At 39.2% G+C, this 15,500-nt stretch overlaps 1 protein-coding gene across 1 annotated transcript in view; it reads left to right on the forward strand.

The window, feature by feature from the left end:
* The first annotated feature begins 297 nt into the window (after positions 1-297).
* The window catches only part of ALB1 (ALBINA 1), a 34,849-nt gene continuing 19,646 nt past the window's right edge, over positions 298-15,500 (forward strand). The window contains exons 1-2 of the mRNA XM_088969383.1: positions 298-1,206; positions 10,629-10,807. Coding sequence (XP_088825509.1) covers positions 940-1,206; positions 10,629-10,807 — 446 coding nt within the window. The 5' untranslated portion in view covers positions 298-939. The remainder of the gene's footprint in view (positions 1,207-10,628; positions 10,808-15,500) is intronic.

Genomic DNA, 15,500 nt, shown 5'->3' on the forward strand with positions numbered 1-15,500 from the left:
AAATAGAATTATAATATGGAGTGCGATATGATAATAAGATAAAACTTAAGAATTTCCAAAAACTAATGCAAATTCAAATATTACCGTATCCTAGGAAAAGTTGGATAACACAATGGCATGTGAAAACCAAAATCTTGGTGCAGAGTCACCTTGACCCAAAAAAGGTTGGATGTTACAATGGCTCCTCAAAACCAAGAAGGACCGACCGTCTTTGCTGTGATGCTAAGTAAATATTTTATAGGGGGCTATAGAGGGATGTAAGAATTATAAATGGTTTAAGTAAAGGTATAAAGGATTGGGAACAAGACTACGAATGATGGTCTTTGTCCAAGAGAAGAAAAAGATTGTGGAGGAAAGAAAGAATGAGAACTGAGAAGGATGGAGAGATAGGGTTTTGGGTTTTCCTTCTCGTGAGAGAAATGAAGTTTGCTGGCTTTTTTTTTTTTTTTTTTTTATGTTTTGTTTTGTTTTAAGGGATTTTTATAGTTCAATCCACCTTAGGATGGAGCTAGGATTTCTTGGGGTGAATTGAATCCTACCTGTAGATTGATGTTAAATTCATGGGCTACCAGTAGACTAGGAGGGGCTGCAATTCAGAATTATGAGGGGGATTGCAATCAGCTTATCCCTTGTTATTTTTTCTTTTTTTATAAATTATAAAAATTTACTACTACATCCCCACTCTTAAAGGGAACCATTAATTGATTAACCGTTAGTGGGATGAATTCTAATTTCTATTTTACATGGGAGTTGGGACAGGTGTAACACTGTTAGTGGGGATCTAGCAAGCCAATCAATAAATCGCCCGACCCATCTACGCGTGATTTGCGTCAGATGCCATATACTCTTTATCAATTTATCAACAAACACAGCATGGCAGATTACGGATAAGGAGGGGAGTTATCAAATGCTATTGATCTCTCCACTCTCTCCTCTCTAATGGCTCTCTCCCCAACTGTTCCAAGCTGCACTACACCTTTCTCTCATCGGCAATTCTCCATTTTCCCTTCATTTAGATTAAGCCCATGTCTCTCCTCTTTGAAATTCAAGGGCTCCCACAATCTCCTCCTAGTGCGAGCTCCTCTCCTTCGTCCCCTCGCGGCTGCAACTGTAGAAACCAACAATGGTGCCGTGGTCGCTCCAAAGAAGCCAGATGGAACCTCCTACGGCAGGCGGTACTTCCCATTAGCCGCTGTAGTTGGGCAGGTGCGAATTTTCGAAAATTCTTTTATTTATTTTTGTTTAAGAATTTTGTTAGACATCATTCTTAATTTTGCATTCCTTTGTTTACCTGTTATCTGATTAAAGCCTTACTGAACGCTTTTTTGCTATTATTTTCTATTTGGTTTTGTTGCTTCCTGGTTATATAAAAATGCAGTTTTTGAATAGAAAACGGACCACAATGTGTTTTAATTTAGGATGCAATTGATGTGGGATTGTGGGTAAATTTTGAGAGGTACTTTGGGTGCCAAATTTTCCTGCAAGAAAAAAAAAAAGAAAAGAAAAAGAAAAAAACTGGAGTCAGGTTGAAAGTGTTTTTCAAGAACTAGAAGTACTCTACCAATAAAAAACAAAGAACAGTTCTGGTAAATTCTTAACCTTGATTTTTAAGTAATTGAACCGTTCTGGGTTTTGGTGCTATAGGGTTCTATTGGGATGGAGTATTGAAGATTTGGACTCTTTCCATTTTAGGGCTAGTCCTTTCTCCTTCTTGAGTTTAGTTGTCTTAAGGCTACAAGATTTCCCTATTGTGATGGGCATAATACTTCCATATGGGGAAATGTAATTTGTTTCAGGTGATTAGAATAGTGCAGGGGCCACTATTTCTCTAGACAACCCAAAAGAGTGGGGTGTCTCAAGAGATTTTCTTTGATGACATCCCACCACTCCCACCCCAACTTAGTTGCTTTAAGATCTAATACTTTTTTTGAGAGATTTGATAATGCATTTCAAGTATGTTAGGTGAGAAATGGTACTTGCTACAAAGGTTTCCACAAAGATAATAATGCTTTGTTTTCTTCAAAAGGATGAGTATGGGTGTGGGATGGTAAAATGAGAAGCATATGCCTCTCTCCTTGGCAAATGGCTATGGAGGTTGAATAGGGAGGATTAAGGTCTATGGTATTCTGTAACCAAAAGCTATTATAGTCCTCATTCTAATTGGTTGGGAATTGGAATGCAGGTTTACTATAGGAATATCCTTTCTTATCCTCTGAAATCTATTAATGCCATTATCTTATCTTTTACCTGTTTCATCATATATGAGCCTGTCTGGGGAAGAGGAATCAACTTTGGGGAGGACTTATGTTCATTAGGCAGGTAATAAAACTGCTACTCCACATATTTACAATATTGTCATCTACTTATGCTATAATACTATCTCTTGTACTGTCAACTTCTGCGGGGCCATTAGGAAATCTGCAGAAGACTCTTCTGGAAAATATTTATATGGAGTAGGCATATGTAGGGATGTTGCAGTAGGGAGCACTAAGTGGAGAGGAGAAGATGGTGGAGGAAGGGAAGTTTCAGAAGGCTTAGGTTCGAAGAAGATCTTTAAGGGTTGAAGCTAAGCAGTTTCTATTTGAAAGTTTCAGGATGAAGGGGAAGAAAGCATTAAAGATCAGGGAAGTTAACATGGCGATGATGTTTCTGGTAGGAGAATAAGCACTGAGGTGGTTTCAGATTTTATGGAGGATGCTATTCAGGTGAGTAGGAAGCTTGTATGCAAAGATTCATCTGAGTTTGATGGAAGGAGGTATGTAGCAGACAGAAGGGAGAATCTTAAAGGAAGGTATGTGGTGCTTATGGAATTCTTTGGGGAAGGAAAAAAGCAGATGGTATGTTTCTCCGAAGGAAAGAATGGGGCTGGGTGGAAAGAGGTCACAATTGAAGGACTACACTGATCGGGAGGAAGCTAGAGAAGGTAGCAGAGTGGAGATTGTAGAAGAAACACAGGGGGTTATATGGAGACTCTGAAGCGGGAAAGCAGAAGGAAAAGCCCAAAAAGGAAACAGAAATGCAGATTATGGATAAAGCAGCAAAGGATTGCAGAATTGTCTGCAATTTGTTCAAGAATGATTGGGAGGAGAAATTTATTGTAACCTCGACAGTACCACCACAAGATTGGAAGAGAATTGCTGAAGAGTTGTTGAAAAAGTTGAATTTAAACTGTACTATAATCTTAACCCCCTTTGAAAAATGTAAAGTCCTTGAGTTAGAAGGAGAGAAATTGGAACTCCATGCTATGTGTTATCAATTGGAGTCAGCCTCTGTGACTGTTCAAAATGGACCCCTCACTCTAACTCCAAGGGCTTGCATGACAGAGACAAAGTAATTGTTTGGATTCTGGGTTTGCTGTTTTATCTTTGGACTCCAGATGTTTTTGCATCTATAGCCACTCTGTGTAAAGCACAGTTGGATGGTGTTTTTGTTAAAGACCTCCACTCAGCTGCAGTATGTGTGAGTAATGTGAATTTGGAAGATATACCCCGCTCAGTAAAGGTGCTATACTCAGCCTGGTTAGTAATGCCATTGAAGTTGAGCTATGGAGGGAGGGAAGAAGGAAAGAATATGAGAAGACAGAAGAAGACTGGTTATGTGGCAGAGTTCAAATGGCTGAAGAAAAGGAGAATGGAAGTTACACTGAAATAGCAAAACAATCTCCGGGGAAAGGAAAAGGTGAACTAACTAACAGGGACAGAAATTTATAAGGCAAGGATAGAAAGGGGTGAGACACATGGCTGGTTTTACGCAGAGGCAGTGACAAGTGGACTTCGACGTGTGAAGACCCCAAGTTCAAAATTCAAAAGAAGGGGTGACTCGACCAGTTGGGATATCAGACTTGAACCGGCCCGAGTTAGTTGGGTCAAAATTTAAAAACCCATCACATGGCACTTTAAGTGACAATGTGAGATTAAATAAAGAAATCGGGCCAGGGCTTTTGAAGCTTGGGCCTTGTCGCTCGTTCTGTCCCTTGGGCCCAACCAGTTGGCCTCAAAAGGCCGAGGCACATGATTTATTTAAAGGGCACGTAAGCCCTAAGTCAAGTCTGATGATGGATGATAACTTCGGTTCATCTTCTTCTTCCTTGACCAAATCGGTAACAGTCAAACACCGAAGCAAAAACCAGGGGCAGCATTCTTCAATGATTTGGGTACATACCAGAGGGAAACCCAAAGTTTAACAGGTGTGGCGACAAAGGTAAGGAGAGAATACAAGAACCAGATTCCGATTTTGAAGATAGTAGCAATTCAGAATCAAGTGAATACTCGAGTTTGGGCAGTATTGATCAAATGGTGAGGATTGATATGAATGAAGTAGAGAGCTTCAACACTGAAGAACTGTTTTTAGAAGAGTATTTGGAGAAATCGATCAGTGAAGAAGGAACAAAGGGTTATGGACAAGCAGTATTTACAGTCGAAGCTGAGCAGATTACATCCTCCCTTAGAGATTTTACCCCTAGTATCCCAACAGGGACAGGAAGCACAAGAAGTGAGACAAGAGGTGACCTTGAAGGTGAGCATGGAGGCAATAGAGAAGGGAGTACCGGAGAAGGACATTGGCACAAATAGAGCTGTTAATTCTCTCGTCCCCACCCAACAAAAACAAAGTTTAGGGGCTAATTCTGATTTTTTGAACTCCAAACCTGGATTCCCAACCTCCTTTGTTATCGATCCTCCTCCAGCGTCTCCAGGTAAGTGTGTCCATTCAGTTTTGGATACTGATGTGTGTGCTTTGCCTGAAACAGGTACACCAGTTACCCAGCTTGATATCTTGAGGAAGGAAAGTGGATGTGGGAAGAGTGGTTGGAAGGGCGGGAGATAGAAGTTAGGAGGGGGTGGAAGAGGAAGTAGAAAGGATTTGGGGCTCGATCAGTGAATTCATTGATGACCTTAAAAAAAGGAAGAAATAAGTCAGGAAGGGTTCCAAAATAAGGCTGACCCAACTGTAAAGGAAAACATAAAGACAAGGGAATCAGAGGATGAAAATGTATGTCAGAAAGAGTGAAGAAAAAAAAAAAGAAAAAGAAAAAGACAAAGGTAGAAAGGTTAATATCTGATGTAGAGGGTGATTGAATTTAGTGAGAGAGGAGATAAAAGGAAAAAATCCAAGTAGGGAGGGAAGAATAAAAGAGGGTCAAATTGAAAAGTGAAAGAATGAAAATAATCAGTTGGAATGTAAGAGGTCTGGGACTGCAAGGGAAAGGAGTGTTATAAAAGACTTAATAAAAAGAGAGGATCCTAATGTGGTGATGTTGAAAGGCACCAAACTAGCAGAGTTGGATAGAAGGTTGATCAGAAGCTTGTGGAAATCGAGAGGGGTTAGATGGGTGGAGGCCCCATCCTAGGGGGCTTTTGGGGGTATAGTGATATTATGGAAGGATGAAGTGTTGGAATCAATGGAAGAACTAATTGGAAGGTATACCATATCTATTAAGTTCAAGATTGTGGAGGATGGATTCACTTGGGTGCTAACTAATTTCTATGGACCAAATAGTTACAGAGAGAAGAGTGATATGTGGGAGGAACTTTATGAAATATGGGGCTTGTGGAAATGTGCGTGGTGTTTGGGAGGGGATTTCAATGTGAAGTTTAATGAATTCATAAACTTGTGTGAATTGAAGGCGATCCCTTTATTGCAAACAAATTTTACTTGGTCCAATTTTCAGGAAAACCCATTGTGCTCAAAACTGGATAGATTTTTGTTTAACATAGGGTGGGAGAATCATTGGGAATGTTTGGTTTCGAGAGCTTTGCCTAGAGTCACTTCAGACCACCACCCCATTAGATTAGGAATAGAATGTTTCCTACATGGTCCTCCTTTCAGATTTGAAAACATGTGGTTGGCACATCTAGATTTTATCGGAGAGCGGAGGAATGGTGGAAGGAGGATCTAAGGGGGATAAGGTGGGACTGTGGGTGGGAATCAAATTCCATAAAAAATTGCAAAGATTGAGGTCTAAAATAAATGAGAGGAATAGGGATCTTTGGGAGGTTAGAAGAAAGGAAGCTGACTCTTATTTCCCAGATTGAAGAGTTCGATAATGTAGAAAGTGGAAGAAACCTTCAAGTAGAAGAGAGGGAATTGAGAAGGAATTTTAAAAAAGAAATGGAGGAAGTCCTGAAGAGAGAGGAAATATCTTGGAGACAAAAGTCAAGACATAAATGGATAAAGGAAGGGGATGGGATTACAAAATTCTTTCATGCGATGGTCAATGGGAGAAGGCATAAGAACTTTGTGGCTAGGTTGGAAATGAATGGGGAGCAAATCTCAAATCAGGATGGCTAGAAAGGGATTTTGAAGCACCTGGCCCAGATGGATTCACAATGGCTTTCTATCAGAATTGTTGGGAAGTGCTAAAAGATGATTTATTTGAAGTCTCTAAGGAATTCTCAACCACACATATTGTTAGCTTTGGAGTTAATACAACTTGTTTGGCCTTGATCCCCCCCTCCAAAAAAAAAAAAACTTGATGCTAGCCATTCAAAAGACTTTCGACCCTTTTGTTTGGTGACCAGTGTCTACAAGATAATTGCAAAAGTCCTTTTGTTGAGGATCAAAGTAATACTCCCCTCCTTCAACAGTCAGTTTCACGGAGCTTTTGTGTAAGGAAGACAAATAATTGATCAAATCCTGATAGCCAATGATTGTATAGAGGAGATGAAAAGGTCTAGAAAGGAAGGATTGGTGCACTAAGTACCTAGTAGGAACATGAACAGAAGAAAGAGTAGACACAAAGGAATAGTAACAAGGAGATAAACAAGAATAAAAAACATACTTAGCAATGGGATGTCGAGTAGTACAAGAATGGATAGGCTTATGAAGAGCAATGGGAAGATCCAAGTCAGAAGAAGGAGTGATAGGGTTACTTGGATCCACTAAGACAGATTGACCCAAGCCTAGCTGGTTGTTGTCACAAGTTGGAGGATCTCTTTCCCTTCTCCTGTAAACAATTATCATATCTTTCTGTTGTGTATTAATGGCATCAGTCACATCCTCAACATTAGGAGTAGTAACCGGTTTAGTAGGAGTCTCACTAGATTCACCTGGATAGCTAAAACTAGAAGGACCAGGAGGAGAAGATGGAAGACCTAAAGCTGAAAGTGGCACAAAGAAGGAAGGAGAGGAATCCTCTTACATCCTACTAGTCTCCCCCTGAAGAGGATTCTTGGAGGACTGAAAATAAGGCTGAGACTTGAAAAACACCACATCCTTAGTGACATACTTTTTCTTGGTAACTGGGTCAAGGCACTTGTTACCTTTTTGTGTGGGAGAGTACCCTAAGAAGACCCCCCTTGTAGCCCTAGGATCCAACTTTGTCTTCTTAGGATCCTTGACATGAATGAAGCACACACAACCAAAGACTCTAGGAGGAAGATGGAAATTTGGGAGATTAGGACAAAGGACAGAAAATGGAGTTCTCATACCCAACACCCTAGATGGCATTCTATTTATTAGATATGATGCTATAAGAACTACTTGAGCCCAATAGTTCTTGGGAACCTTGTGCTGAAACAATAAAGCTCGAGTTGTCTCCAACAAGTGTTTATTCTTGTGCTCAACGATCCCGTTCTGTTGAGGGGTACTAGCACAAGATGATTGATGCAAAATACCTACATCCTCCATGAATAGATTCAAGGAACTTTCAAAGTACTCAATAGCATTGTCTAAGCGAAACTTCTTAATTTTCTTGCCAAACTGAGTTTCAGTCATTTTACAAAATTCCATGGTTATCTATGGTACTTCATCATGCCCTTTTAACAAGTAGATCTATGTGCATTGTGAATAATGATCAATAAAGATGATAAAATAATGAAAGCCATCTATAAAAATAAGAGGTTAAGGGCCCCACGCATCAGAATGAACTAATAAATCAAAAAGAGCTTGAATTTCATTACTAGAAGTTGGTTAAATAATTCTACATTGTTTTGATAACTGACACACTTCACAAACCAAACTCTAACTCGAAATACACTTGAACAACTTAGGAAACAATCCTTGCATTAAAGAAAAAGATAAATGACCTAGTCTAGCATGCCACAAGTGTAACCTACCTACTGACTCCTCATTAACCCGACCACTAAAAGCAGATTGTAAGGCTGAACTGATTTCTGCATCAAAATAATAGAGACCTCCAGACTCATGACCGCTTCCAATCGTTCTCTTTGTTAATCTGTCCTGAAAGATACAATGAGTAGGAACGAATGCTATGCTTCAGTTTAAATTTTTGTAAGCTTAGAAACAAATAATAGGTTAGAAGCAAGATTAGGAACATGCAACTCTCATCAGAGAGTTCCTTACCTAGGTTAACCTCCCCCTTTCCAGAGATGGTGGAGAGGGAACTATAAGCAACTCTCATCTTATCTTGGCCAGGCATCAAATGGTAAGAAGAAAATAAAGAAGACATGTACATCATATGGTCAGTAGCACCGGAATCAATAATCCAAGAGTTAGATACTATAGGACTAATCACACTGTGAGCAGAGATAGTACCTGATTTAGCAAGAGAGGTGGATGCAAGGGAATTATTCCTCAGCTGAGCCGCTCGGCTAAGGATTTCTACCTCATCAGCTATGAAATCAAATGATGTGTGGGAACTAGTAGTCTGTCCCATTGGGGAAGGAGCTACTGTAGGTGTGTTCTTTGGGCTTTCACCACTATTACTTATGACAGCATTTCCACTTGCTGTTTGGCTCCTTTGAGAATTCTTGTGCTTCCTTAATGCCGCTGGTTTTAAGTGAGGATACAGAATCCAGCAAGTCTCTTTCAGATGTCTGTCTCCTCCACAATGAGAGAACTTGGGGTGCCTCTTGTCTGAATGCTTGCTCCCCTTTTGGCTTGAAGATATCAAGGCTGAATGCTCAATAGGCTGTATTTGGGTGTCTACTTGCTTCTCTTTCTTTCTAACCTCTTCATTCCTTACAAGATAGTAAATATGATGTAAATCTAAAAGCTCATCCCTTCCCAAAATTTGGGACTTATACCTTCATATATTGGGTCTAGGCCAGCCAATAACCTAAAAGCCCTGCCTTCTTCTACTTGTTTATCATGCCTCTGATTACCTCTTGCATTTTCCCAGTCAAGTACAAGATGGTGGTCCAGTTCTTCCCATAGACCTTCTAAGGTTGCAAAATAAGTTGCAACAGACATATCCCCTTGCCTCAAGGCAACAATATCTTGGGTTAGTCTATAGATTCTTGCATTGTTTTTCCTCTATGTAAATCCAATGGTAAATCTTGTTTTCACTTACTAATCTCTTGCTCATTTGCTAAAGAAATCTAGGATTGGTTTTTCTATTTGTTTGGGTGCATGTGGAATATGTCAACAGAGATTAAAATGTCCTTTGATCCGTCTACCTTTGGTTTGCCGAAGAGAAGGGGAAGAATAATGTAGAGGTGCACTAGAGCAGCAATGATTTGGGCATTATGGGTAGAAAGAAATTATAGAATCTTCCAAGAGAAAGAAAGAAGTAAACAATAAATTATGGAGTGTGTAATGACTAAGGTTATACATTTTCTACAAACATTGGACCTATTCAAATATTTCTCCTTTGATGATATTGGAGGAATCGGAGCTTGGTACCCTTTAGTGCAGTATAGAAAGTTAAAGCAAGGACACGTCCTATTGAAGATTGGCTGAAACTAAACTTTGATGGGAGCAGTCAAGGCAACCCAGGTCCATCTGGCATAGGAAGGGCTGTAAGAGACAAGGAAATTTAAGAACCATCTTTTCAGGACCAATGGGAAATGAAGTCTCTTTAAAGGTAGAACTGTATGCAGCCCTACAAGGCGCTCAGATTGCAAAATAGTGAGGCGTGGAGAAATTGATGATAGAAGAGTACTCCAAGGTGGCAGTGGGTTGGGTAAAAGACCCAGATTCAGTGATTTGGTGTTATAGAAATGAAATGAAGAAATTGAAATGGCGAACACAAAAGATGATTTTAACTATACAATGGGTGGGAAGGGAGGTCAATGCACTGGTTGATTCTCTAGCTAAGAAGGGGTAACAAGGGATCAGATGTACTGGGCCCATTTGCAAATCTGTTGTATTTCTTTGTTAAAGAGCGAGTTTGCACCTCACACCTACCAATGGGATGCTTGTAACAGGTGTTGTCCTTTGCTTCTAATGAAAATTGATGAGTTTTATTTATAAAAAAAAAACTTTTAGGAGGACTTTATGCTGGTTCATATCCTCTTTTTTGTGATAGATTTCCTAGGCCCTATTCCATCTCCCAGTAAGGATAATTATTACAAATTTTTACAGAGATGGTTTATGAGACTATAATAATCTTGAGCTCATTTTCCTCTTTGACTTACAAAAGGACGTCCTTATTTAATCTGACAATTTGAATTCTTATGTGTAATCAGTCAACCCTAGAGGTGGCTCTTCTTGTTCTTTTACCCCTTACTATAGTGCTTAATGATGATGCTGAAAATCAACAAAACCCTATTTTAGTGATCATCCTTTTCTTCACCTTGTTTTGTATAGGAGGCTTCTAGGCTCTTTCATTACGTTTATTAGAAAAAAGAAGCATTCATACATTTTTAATGACAAGAGTGAGGACTGAGTGAATCACATTTATATTATTGCCATGGTTAACATCTTTGTGAAAATTAATTCTGTCACAGGATGCAATTAAAACGGCTCTGTTGCTTGGAGCAATTGACCGTGAGATAGGAGGAATTGCCATCTCAGGAAAGAGAGGAACAGCTAAGACAGTAATGGCACGTGGTTTACATGCAATTCTTCCACCAATCGAAGTAGTTGTAGGTTCAATATCAAATGCTGATCCAGCATGCCCCGAAGAGTAAGTTTATCAAAGGCTTTTATGCTACTTTTAGTGTTAGTCTTGATTGATATTTGTAGTTTTTGTATTGAACATTTTGTGATATTATGTAATTGGAATTTTGGAACCCTGCATGCTTGCTATCCAAGGGCAACAAATATTAATGATTATGGTGGAATTTGCATATTTCATCTCTCCCTTTCTTCTTTCATGTAATTGCAAAACTGCTTCATTGAAACCCTAGCTGAATGATACCATTTCTTTTGGAAATGAGAAAGTCCATTTTTGCGAAAATTGTAATTCTTCTTTCCGGCCCTTGAACTACTCAGGACTTCCTTTAGGAGCCAACCCTAAGGAAAGCAGGTTTGGAGTTTGGTGCTGGAAAGATTTGCAAAGAGGCTAGAAATGTGGAAGAGGAATTATTACATTTCCTGGGTGGTAGAATAACTTTAATAAAATCCACGCCGACAAACTTCGATGTTTCTTCATTATCAGAGTTTCAGATTCCACTAAGGGAAGTGAAAAAGTTAAAGAAGATTGAGGGAATTTTTTTTTTTGGGAGCTAGGAAATGGTAGGAAGGACCGTGTGAGGGACTTTTCAGGGAGTCAGGAGACGGTAAGAAGGACCAAATAGTTAAATGGGAGTTAGAGTGGTGGAAAGCATTCATGGATCCTCTATTAATGGTTGGGATGCCGGTGTCTTGCTCAGGAAACCTTGGTATCACCTTGGAAATCCATTCAGTCCCTTAGTTCTTGAGCTTTGTCAGTTACGATGCTTGTTCTGGGAATAAAATTTTGCTTTGGGAAGACCTATGGATTGGTAATTTTGGTCTAAAGGACCTTCTTCCCTCCTTGTATTCTATCCTAATCCTTTCAGGTGGTTATAACTAGGATATTGGCTTTAGGAGGGGTTTGAGAGAGGGTGAATTTGAATTGGCAGTTGAACTTTCGCAAATTCTAGGTAAGGTTTGGTTAGATCCCTTTATTCCTGATAGGCGTGTCTAGACCCCTAGCCCTGGAGGTATTTTTTGCTATGCTTCCTTCAAACCTCTTTGCTTTTCTCCTCCTTCTTAGGCTTTTTTCCCTGCGAAATACGTTTGGTGTAGGCCTACCCCCCCTAAAAGCTTATTATTGGGAAGATTAACACTTTGGATGTCTTGCAAAAGAGACCTAATGTGTGCATTTCCCCTAAATGGTGTATTCTCTGCAAAACCAACAGTGAGGCCTGTTACCACTTACTGATCTCTTTCCATTCATTGCTTGTATTTGAGAGTGTTTTTTTTTTTTTTGGTTTGTTTGGGTTCAGTAGGGGTGTTAATGGATCGGGTTTGGGTTGAACCCCATTCTAATCAAAATCAATTTGAACAGATTGGACAAACTGATAAGACATATTGAATCGACCAGTCCAGACTTAATGGTCCAAAGTATTTATTGGATTGGATTGGACCTGGTCCATTTGCAATGGATTTATATTGGATTGGGTCGGATCGAACCAATATCTGGTCCATTGACATAAGATAAGAGTACAGGTGTCAATGGACCAGGTGTAGGTTGGACCCAATCTTTAAAACCAATTTGAACAGTTTGGACGGTCCAGGCATTGAATTGGACCAGTCCAGAATGGTCTGAAGTATTCATCGGATTGGATTGGACCTGGTCCATCTGTAATGGACTCATACTTGACCGGATCAGATTGGTCCAATATTCTGTCCATGGACAGCCCTAGGTGCAGGTGGACCATGCCAATATAGCTGAGGGGATTCCAAGGTGGTGGTGGACTGGCTTAGGAGTCTGGAGGCTATAGTGTGGCTATACAGGGATGAAATTGAGAACTTCAAGTGGTTAACCAGCAACATGTCCATACAGGTTTAGTGGGTTCAAAGGTTGGCTAATAGGCTGGCGGATACTTCAGCCAATTGAGGGATTGGTTGGGGTCAAATATATTGTGCAGAGTTGTAATTCTCTTTTTTCTTTTTCATTTGAGATGTGACAGCTTGCACAGCCTATCAGGATGCTTTTTTATATATCTTTACCTCATTTTAATAAAATTTATTTACAGTTACCCATCAATAAATAAATAAATACATGTACTATGGCAGCCAACCAGAAACTCTACAGATGAATTGTCTTGGGTCTGTCTGTTTTGCCAACCTTTTTTCCAAACTTGGTCTCTAGGCAGTGAAATGTATGTTTTTTTAGCAGCAACAAGAGCAATGATAACATTCTTGGTTTAGTAAGTTAAGTGAGATAGTGATTGATTTTGGTATGAAAATTGTTAGTGATTATTTTATTTTTTGGCAGAATTCCAAGGCTGGACATATTGTTTTGGTAATACATGTTAATGATATTGTGATTACATGAAATGAGGAGAAGGGTATAAGAAAGTTGAAGGTATACCTGTAGTAGCCTTTTATGGTAAAGATTTGGGAAAACCATGGTATATCCTAGGTATTAAAGTGACATGTTGTTTTGGTAGTACATGTTGATAATATTGTGGTTACATGAAATGAGAAGTGTATAAGCAAGTAGAAGGTATTCCTTTAGTAGTTTTTTATAGTAAATATTCAGGAAAACCATGGTATATCCTAGGTATTAAAGTGACATTCTTTAAGATATAAATATATTCCGCATAGAGGAATTATGTGCTTGATTTGTTTGAGGAGACAAGGATGTTAGGCTCTAAATCTGAAATTATGCCAATGGATCCCAATATTGAACTTATTCTAGATCCAGGGGATCTCATTAATGATCTATGCTGGTATAGAAGAGTAGTTGGGAATCTAAATTATCTAACTATTGTTCATCTAGATATATTTTTTGCTGTTAGTTTGATCAGCCAGTTCATTGATTCTCCCAAAATTCCTCTCTTGGATGCTATTTTTAAGATACTACAATGCTTGAAACGTTCTCCATTGTTGATAAAAAAAGGTTCTCCATGTCTTAGATTAATTTATCAAGGTCATAGTCATTTGACTACATCTAGGTTTACAGATGCTGACTGGGTAGGGCTGCCTTTTGATTGTAGCTTTTTGATTGGTCATTGTACATTCCTTGGAGGAAACCTAATTTTAATGAAGAGTTGAAAGTAGAGTGTTGTATCCAAATCCAATGTTGAAGCTGAGTATTAGATGATGAGTCATACTATACTAGAAGGGACCCGTGTGATACACGAGAAAATCTGAAAGATTTAATAATTTTATTTTAAATTTAATGTTGATTTATAAAAAATAATTATTTTTAATTGAATATGACCATATATTTTTTAGTAAATTTAGTTTTATTAATACTATGTAGTAATTTTAATAGTTTTTATTATTTTTAAATGAAATTTTGATTAACTTAGATGTAAATCAGTCTTCAAATATCAAGAATAAATTTAGGGATTAGAAGAAGTAAAGAACAGGTCTGAATAGCTATACAGGAGAAGAAGATGGCGAAAAGAGAAGGTAAGAGAAGGAGTCGAATTAATCTCCATTCTCCTCTAACCCTATTTTATTAAGATCTAAAAATTAGATGATGACAAGAACGCCCTTAAGTGGGCGGCCAGCTTGGCAGTTACATAAGAGAATAAAACAAGAATAAATAACATGCCCATTAAGTGTGGCCCATCAACAATAAAATAAAAGATATTACAAGAGAAGATGTTAGGGCCCATTTGGCCCAGTCTCTTTACACTCCCCCTCAAGCTGAGCATAGATGTCAATCATGCCCAACTTGCTTATATAGTGTGCCATTTTCCCTCTTGGAACTCCCTTGGTCAAGATATTAGCTAGTTGCTCTTCTGATGTGATGAATGGTAAGCAAACTTCTCCTGAGGAAATTACTCTGATGTGTGGGGGCCATATCATATGCCAACCATGGGGGGTTACAGGTACTTTATCCTTTTTATTGATGACTATTCGCGTTACACTTGGATTTATCTCATGAAATCCAGGGATGAAGTACCAGCTATTATGAAAAAATTTCATGAACTCATCCTCACCCAGTTTAATACTCCAATCAAAATATTCCGTTCTAACAATGCTAAGGAGTATTTTAAGAGAACCCTCTCCACCTATCTTGAAGCTTTTGGGGTTATTCATCGAAGTTCTTGTTCCAACACTCCACAACAAAACGGGGTGGCAGAAAGAAAGAACAAACATGTGGTTGAGGTTGCCAGATCCCTCTTATTTGCATCCCATGTTCCTATAAAATTTCGGGGAGATGTTGTTTTTACTGCTACTTTTCTGATCAACCGTATGCCCTCCCGGATCCTTGGCTTTAAAACCCCTTTTACTCTTCTCTTCCCAGATGAGGATATCTTTTCTCTTCCTCTCCATGTTTTTGGGTGCACTTGCTATGTGCATATTCATAGTCATCAAAGGCACAAGTTTGAACCTAAGGCTCATAAATGGGTTTTTCTGGGATATGCTTCCACACAGAAGGGTTATTGCTGTTTTGATCAAGTTTGTGGCACTCGCTTTGTATCTCGGGATGCCACATTTGCCGAGTTGACTCCCTTCTTTAGCATTCCTTCTGAGGGGGAGAAATCTGACGAGCCCTTTGCTATGTCTCCAACTGTTCCTCTTCCCATTCCTTGTGAGTCCGATCATGGGGTGTCCACTTCTCCCACTGGACCTACCTCTGATATTCCTTGTGAGTCTGATATTCCTGCTCCTCCACCTGCTCCTGCTCTCCAAAGGTGGTACCAAAGGCAGAGATTCAGACATGTGCA

The sequence above is a fragment of the Nelumbo lutea genome, chromosome 2, assembly GCF_056320005.1.
Source record: "Nelumbo lutea isolate HS-2025 chromosome 2, American lotus-T2T, whole genome shotgun sequence".
Taxonomy (NCBI): Eukaryota; Viridiplantae; Streptophyta; class Magnoliopsida; order Proteales; family Nelumbonaceae; genus Nelumbo; species Nelumbo lutea.